General features: G+C 37.9%; 1 protein-coding gene across 1 annotated transcript; it reads right to left on the bottom strand.

The window, feature by feature from the left end:
- Positions 1-7,173, bottom strand: LOC308096247 (mitochondrial carrier homolog 1-like). Its single transcript, XM_080443611.1, has 12 exons — positions 6,962-7,173; positions 5,681-5,765; positions 5,153-5,259; positions 4,157-4,231; positions 3,860-3,917; positions 3,330-3,381; positions 2,097-2,156; positions 1,886-1,979; positions 1,437-1,484; positions 1,275-1,342; positions 738-813; positions 1-135 (listed from the first exon to the last, which is right to left on the bottom strand). Exons 1-12 carry the CDS (start codon positions 7,130-7,132, stop codon positions 61-63), a joined length of 969 nt encoding a protein of 322 aa, XP_080299737.1. The 5' UTR covers positions 7,133-7,173; the 3' UTR covers positions 1-60.
- Between the last annotated feature and the right edge of the window lie 1,457 nt (positions 7,174-8,630).

Here is an 8,630-nt window from a genome sequence, read left to right as displayed (position 1 = left end):
CTCTGAGAAGGACATGAGAGGAGGGAGATCAGTGGCATGTTCTCGCAGCAGGTGGCGATGTCAGTTCTCAGCCACTTGCAGGGCTGTCACAGGCACACGGCGGAAAAAGAAGCTTGATCCTCTGAACAGATGGCCCTGTAGTGGTGGATACAGAAAGTCAATGTGTTAAACCCACAGTTTTCTGAAAAACGCATGTTGCTGTATCAGTGGTGCTAAAAAAATAAAAAAAAGTTATATGTATTTGGCCGCGGACCCCCCAGTCTCAAAATATTTTATATAGCTAATCTACAAGCTCACAATTCTTCACACTGCCGCGTTGTGAGCTTGTAGATATATGCTATTTTTGGTTATTAGTTATTTTAAGATTAAAGAGTATTTGAAGTGGTCAAACTAGCAATAGATCATGTTCAGAAACATCTTCCATAAAACCCTAATGGTGTGGGATATTTCATAAAAGCAAAAGTTAAAGCCTCAATCTGTAATTTATTCAACTGGTTGGCTGTATGTAGTACAGCGGTAATATCTTAACATTATTATTATGCTAATTGTTTAGGAAACAACACGCGTTAGTGTGGGGGGTTTCTCTCATGCTGTTTCACAAATCATAGAATAATCCCCTTGAACACCCTTAACATGACAAGAAAGAGCGCGCACACACACACACACACACACACACACACACACACACACGCGCGCGCACACGCACAGTGTATTTTCTACTGATGATGTAACAGAACCTTTTGGCTGAGGTGATTCCAGCAATGCATCCAGGACTTGAATATGGGAGAGTTGGGGGGAAGACCAGCAGCCAAACTGTGAACACAAGGAATGAAGTGGGGAAAGTGGGAAATTTCATAGACAAAAAAAGAAATCATTGACATAAAAAATGACACTCCCAATACAGTATGTAATTCACAATTCTTTCTGCAAAACTCAGACAGACCGTTATTTTACAGTCCCCGGCCAACACTACTTTCAAGGTATTTACCAGGAAAGTAGATTGTAATCATAATTACTAGAAAAATACCCACAAGAAATTGATAATAAGTACCACATAATATTATAGTACTAACCTACATGGAAACCTACTAGGAAATAACATGGCGGTACTCATTTCTTTCTATGTATTAAAAATAATATGTTGACCGCAAAATAAAGGCATTCATATTTCCCTATAAAGTACTATCTTACCGAGCACATAGTCTACCTTCAGATGGTTGAATATACTGTAATTAGTCATTAAAAAAAACGTTTGCACGCTGTCAATTACTTACCCACAATTGTTGACCGCCATAAGGTCTGCTACTAGCATAAAAGGATATGTCAATACACTCACTCCAATCTAGAGAAGAAGAAAGAAGAAAAAAATCTACTCAGATGTGTACCTAACACAATGTGGAAAACCTGTCTGACTACAATTTCAACATCAATCTTACCCCCATTACAAATTTAGTGTAGCTTCGCACTGCTGGGGCTTGGCTGAACTGAAAAATAAATGCAACGGCACTGGTGAAGACACATTAACCATACCAAGGATTTGAACTAGGATGATGATGATAGTTTATTTTTAAATTAATTGTCCTGCAATCTGGACTGGGTTGCTTTAGAATTGGCTTGTATCTACCAATAATAGTATTCTGAAATAAGAGCAAAGCATACTAATTTGTAAATATGATCATACAGTTTATAGCCACTTATTTTCCTAAACAAGTAGAATGGATCAAATCACTCTACATTTTGTGCTGTTTTGGTCAGTCTCAGCCAGGTCAGTCAGCCAAAATACACAATGAAACATGCTGTGAGCTTGTAGATTTGTTATTTTCTCCATGGGACACCATCATACAAAGTATAAATCGGGCTTAAGAAACAGTGGGTCTAGACTTACATTATCGTCTACAGCGTAGGAGTTGATGAAGTGAGCAAGGAGATTACAACCCCACAAGAAGATGACCTCTCCTAGTACATGGGGTACAACACCCCTGCAAACACACACAAATCCACAACACAAAGTCCAGCATATAGTCACACATTTTTCACTATTGTTGTATTAGAGCGCCTATCTAAGGAATTGTGAAATTATAAAATAAATTACTCACACAAAGAATCCCGCAACACCTTCCTCTTCAAAGATCTTGGAAATACAGCTGAACAACCCACTGCAGCGTATAGAGCCCAGACATATACAAGAATGATCAAACACATCATCATATCCTGCATTTATATTGCATGTTTAGATTCTAGATTACAAATTCTAATAATATGTACTGTATATACATACATATCAATCAAACGTTATTTATATAGCACATTCATACAGCAAGGACTAGCTACTTTATGGTGACATTGTGAAATGGGAGTTGGATATGACTGGACAGACGAGACCTGTTGCACTCTGCAGTGACACATACTGGATATGAACACATATTACACAATAGTGTGCACTCTATGTCAGGGGTCTTCAACGTTTTTTCAGGCCAAGGACCCCTCAGCTGATAGAAATATGAAGCATATTGTATAAAATTGTGTTGGAGATTAAACTTTTTCATAAGATTTCATAGCATATTTCATAGACTTGTTTGACAGCATTATCATTGTGTAGCATTGTGTTGGGTTCATGTATATGTGTATTTTCAGACAGTTAACCACTTAAACCCTCAATACTTAGAAGACTTGTACTTGGTTTTCTCTTTTTTACCCTCTTCACCAAACCTCTCTGCCAAAAATAGAAGATCTACAAGCTCACAACGTTTTGGCTAATGTTCCCCTTAAAATAGGGATGCTAGGGTTGAAGTGGTTAAAAAAAGTTCTGATCACACAAAGATTTGGCAACCCCCCTGTAGGAACTCTGAGGACCCTCAGAGTTCCAGCACATGTAGACATGCTTCAACTTCCTGTACAATGCAACCAGTCCCCAGATTTTCTCTGTTCCGTTAAAAGAAATTCAAAAGGTTCTGTTTATTTTTGTACTAGTTCTATTAAGACCGGTGTACTTAGCAGTTAGCACAGTTCAAATCTGAGGTCAACCTCTTCTGAATCAGGACCCGACTTGAAAATCTCAAAAGCGTTGGCAGCCCACCCCATCTGACCCCTTAACACGGCAGCCGTGCATTTTAAATGCATGTTTATTTTAATGATCGATCAATTGATTGTGTTCCGGCTAGGATCAATAGAACTATAATGAAGTATTTTTTACATTTTTACATTATTTTATTTTATGTTATATTATATTATCATTAAAAGGTTTCTTGGGGGCCCACTTGCCTCACGGCCCATCAGTGGGCCCTGGCCCACAGGTTGAGAATCACTGTCATAATCAAACTGGGTCTTACCCGTACTTGGCCTCTCTGCCTATGAACTGAGCCATGCAACGCACAGAGATAACTGAAAGAGAAAAGCAGAATGTCGGTCACAAGTCTACCAGTCAGTTCTTATGTTGATCGTTATTATTGATCACTTCCACCTGGACGAAACAAGCCGGATCCCTAATAAAAACCGAATGGGTACACTATCAAATCCAGAGTGTTAATTTAACTCTGATAGTGTAAAAATGTACACTCCCCGAGGCCTCTAACAGTCCATTTGGTTGCATTTGTACACTATCCGAGTTAAATGAACACTCAGGACTTTACTGTGTAGCATTGATGACAGAGTCCTCCCTATAATAACCCAAAGGTCAGATGTTAACTTTTATCCCATCCAGCAAAAGCAATGTATTTAGTCTATTGTATGTCATTTGTAACGTAACCTTTTACCTACAGTATAGCTGTTAGATTTCTGGTCAATGGAGCCAGAAAAAAAAAAAAGCTGGAGATTAGCTCAAAGAAAAGGAAACATAAGACAGCTTGAGTACATACAGTACCATGACATGGATGAGTGGCTATTCTGGACAGGCACTGGATCACCATCTCATGTGAGGTCTGATGAGACACAAAGGGAAACGTGGAAATAACAAAAGCATAATATGCAACAAAATGTCTGGGATTTCTGACACACTTTAAGATTTGTAATTCTTTCAAAATCGGAGGGCACGTGTAGAAAGAAGCATGACAGAATTATATAATGATAGATATTAGCAAGCTTTTTACTATTCAAATTAGACGCATTAAAGGCCGGAGAGTGCTTCAGAAGATGTAGTGGAGAAATGATGACATCTCACCTCTTTGACCACTTTCTTGAGTGACGTCTTTAAGTCATCTCTGTTGGACACTTGTTCCACCTGCACTGGCATGGCCTGCAGATAAAACATACACAATTTTCAGTTACATTTAAAAGGTCCCACACAGTTAAATACACATGTTTTATGTGTTGATGGTTAGGGTCATGATCATGAAATATAACTTGATGATCATTGTTATACAAATAGTTGTAATTAACGATTTAATTGGGTTTTTGGCATTGGAAAATATAAATAAAGAACAATAATAATATTTTTTTCATCACGACATGTTGTGACTTTGTAGATCTGCTATTTCCGCAATCTTTTTTTAATGTTTCAACATGGAAACGATTATGACGATCATGCAAAAATAATTGCGATTATTTCAAATAATTGTGATTAGTCAATTGTGCAATAATTATGATAGGCCTGGTTGAGGTTTTCCTTGACGGCCAACTACCATCAACTCCACTGCAGTAAAACCCACCATGGAAAATGCCTGTTTATCTACTCCTCTCAAAAACGTGGATCAGATTATTGGATGGCTACAGTCTGACCGTCATCAGGACGGGATACAACTCTGAGCCAGATCAGGAAATGCTGTGAAAGTAAACAGTAAAATCTAAAAATCTATTTAGCAACTAACAGGCAATGAATAGATATGAGCAATGTAATACTGTGCTAATCAGTGCTGAACCGAATCATGACACTGACTTTTGTCTACCTTTGTTATAAATAGAGCTCCATAATCTTTTCTAGGACTATTACAGAAATAAAATGTTTTAAGGTCAACAATCTGGCCTATTGTTGACATTTCTAGCACAATGTTTTACAAAATATAATGGGCAAATACAATGACTTTTATTTAATTTTTTTGGAAAAGAAAAAGAAAAAGAAAGAAATAATGAAAATCCATCATTTGCACCATGCAACTACTACCATGCAATTACTGGAGAGACTATAAAAATGATATAATCTTAGTCAAACATTGTTTACCTTTTTAACTTTGCTTCTGACAATGGTGGAGATGGCACTGGAAAGGATCCGTGGGGAGAGGCCACGAAAGAGTCCTCTCTTTCCATCCACTCTCACAATATACTGTGCTGAGTGAGAACACACAATCAAGTCACCTTCTGTCATCTCCCCTTAACCCATTCAAATCGGGAACGCATCTGTGTCATTTTTTTATTTCTTCGGCTATTCAAAAATAGCAGATATACAAGCTCATAGCGGGGCACCAAGTGCAACACTATGAGCTTGTAGATCTGCTATTTTTCATGTCAAGGACCCCCAAAATGATATGTATTTGGCCACAGACCCCCATCTCAAAAATATGTTGTTCCAGGGACCCCCCCCAGAAGCTTTTTTAGTTAATATATATTCAAAGATTTGAACACATTTTCATGATTTTTCTAAAATATCAGCTATGAGCTTATAGATCTGCTATTTTTGAATAGCCAAAGAATAAAAATAATGGTTATAGCTAACATCTAAAATGACATTAACAGATCCGACTCGACTCACCATAAGCGAAAAATCCAGGAAGGTACAGGACTTTCCTGCCAAACATGGTGGCACCCACAGTTGGAGGAAGAGGCTCGTGGCCGACCTGGAATCAAAAGCACATACGATATGAATGAATGAATGAATGAATGAATGAATGAATGAATGAATGAATGCCAGCTGCTTGCTGCAGGGGTCTTGGTTTGGCTGCATATACAGAATGTACAGCTTGTCTAATGGGAGCTGTTATAGCAATAAGGAACAATTCTTGTTTCTTTAAATCAGAATAAAATGTCATGATAGTCCAATAATGTAAGTAGCCTAATTGGTATGTTGTAATACAGAGCAAATTAACAAGGTATAAAAATCTGAGTATATACATGAAAGATTGTTATAAAATAGATAAAAATAGATAGAAAAGATAGACTTTAGTGGTCACTGGATAGCTGGTCAGTTAAGGAATTTGTATTAATAAAAGAAAATAAAAAACAAAAAAATGGTATCAGGTAAATGTACAGCAGAATAAATACATAAATACAAGAATAAAGTCTAGCGTGGCGCAACCCAGGTACATTTATAGCTATAATAATCAGAATGCAAAGTTGCTAATACTTTTGTCTATTAACCAATTCATCATCTCCAGAAACGTTGTTCCATCCTCTGTGTGTGTGTGTGTGTGTGTGTGTGTGTGTGTGTGTGTGTGTGTGTGTGTGTGTGTGTGTGTGTGTGTGTGTGTGTGTGTGTGTGTGTGTGTGTGTGTGTGTGTGTGTGTGGATAAATAGCCACATAGCTAACCTTACATTGAAGACAGACTACTGTAGGATCGTGCCCACCAAAGCAATGGTCAGGGTGTTCATCATATCAACATAACGGTTCTGTTCTGTCTCATCATCTACCTCAGTGGTCCGGGGACCACCAGTGGTCCTCGAGGGGGTTCAAGGTGGTCCCCAGCTAAATGATGGAGGTTGGTGGTAACCAAATGGACCCTTATAGATCTTTAACTCTTGAGAGTGTAACATTAAACCACATTTGGTTTCATTTTACTCTCTCAAGAGTTACGTTATTGTTAAACATCTGCATTACTTCATTAAATAATTGTTATTTTGATCAACGTTTGCCTGTTATCTCTCCTATGGTACCAACATCAATGCAGCATGGAATTGTGGACCAAATCAACAAAATATTCGAAGTTTTGGGTCTGAGAGGTTTAAATCTCATCAAATGGTGGTCCGTGGCACAAATCCCGAATAAATAATGGACCTTGATATGAAAAGGGTTGAAAACCACTGATCTGATTTCTACCTGGATTAACAGTTTAACATAGAGGAGCGGGTGGGTGATCGCTGTCACCCCGGCTCCCAGCAGCACGATCGCGGTGTCCATGTCCACGTGTGACGGTGCCATCACATCCCGTTCGAACTGGGGGTCCATCGGATCCCCAGTTTCACCAGATAAGTTGTCCGGCGTGGCCATTATTTTGTACGGTAGGAGAGAATAACAAGCCTCCTCCTTCCTCCTCTTCCTCTCACAGCGCAGGGATGCGCAAAACAACGAGACGCGTCACGTGATCAACGAATCCATAACAACACAGGGGCAGAGGCTCGTGATGCGTTCATGTCATGTGGGAATTACCAGTGGTGTGTAAAGTAATTCAGTACATTTAATCAAGTACTGTATTTAAGTATTTTTGAGGTACTTTTACTTTACTGGAGTAATTCCAGTTTTCAGTATTTTTATTTCTACTCCATTACATCTCAGAGCAGAGGCAAATATTGTACTTTTACTTCACTACAAGTATTTGAAAACTCTTACTAGTTTGTCGATTTTTTTTAATTACCTATATACATTTCAGCCATTTGAAAATAGCAGATCTACAAGCTCACAATGTGTCACCATGCGAAGCATTGTGAGCTTGTAGATCTGCTATTTTCAAAGGATTTTATTGTATATAGGTAATAAAAAAAAGCTAACAATGACAATAACAACAATAGGATTTAAGGGTGCATTTTCTCATATAGAAGGGAGGGGGCGTGTCTGATCAAATTAATATCAAATATATATTGAATCAAGCAACTTAAACATTGTCTGGGGTACACACAAAATGACCCAAGAGGTGTTTTAAAGTGAAATACCCCTTTAAATAAATAAAATTGCTTATAGCTATATGAGCTGCCTTCAGTGTCCTATAAGCTTTTATATGTTTTGGCTTCATGTGCTCACAGCCTGGTTGAGTGCTATAGCTTCTCTCTACAAGTGAATAGTAAGGCCAGCATAATTTACAATAGCCACTTGGCATTTCATTAATATTACAGAAAGCCATTAAAGGTAGGTAAGGGATATTTTGTGGTTAAAACAAAAAGTGTTTTGTTAAAAGGTTAAAGCACTATATTCTGATAGTAATCATTGCTATAGTATAGAGTGTTTGTTCAGTAACAGGGGTCTCCCTGTCTCTACATCTCTTTAATAAACAGAAAATCCATTTTCAGGTGGGTCACAGTGGCCAAAGTACCTACCCATTTTTCAGTTTCAATTTTATAATGTTCCAGTTCCAATGATATCTGCTCATTTCTTTGTGTCATCACTTCCAATTTCACTTGGTTATCCTTTATCCTGTGAAGTAAAAATTGGTATCCTCACCTGAAAATGTATTTTCTGTTTTCTAAAAAGCTGGAGAGACAGGGAGACTATAGTCCTGTTAGGCTACTGAACAAACACTGTATAGCAATATTTACTTCAGAATTTATATCAGTATATAGAGCTATGTAACACTTATCTTAACAAAAAATATCACATACCACCTTTAATATATATGATATATCACATTGCTCATATCACAACGACAAAACAGCGAAGTGATTGATAGAGAGAGAAGGGATCTTGAACTGTATACAGAAAAATATAAGGCCACACACATATTCCACCCACGCACGCACGCACGCACACACACACACACACACACACACACACACAC

This window comes from Gymnoscopelus braueri, assembly GCF_963280865.1.
Source record: "Gymnoscopelus braueri genome assembly, chromosome: 12".
Classification (NCBI taxonomy): Eukaryota; Metazoa; Chordata; class Actinopteri; order Myctophiformes; family Myctophidae; genus Gymnoscopelus; species Gymnoscopelus braueri.
Note: the sequence above shows the minus strand (reverse complement) of the source record. Positions and strands in the feature narration are given on the sequence as shown.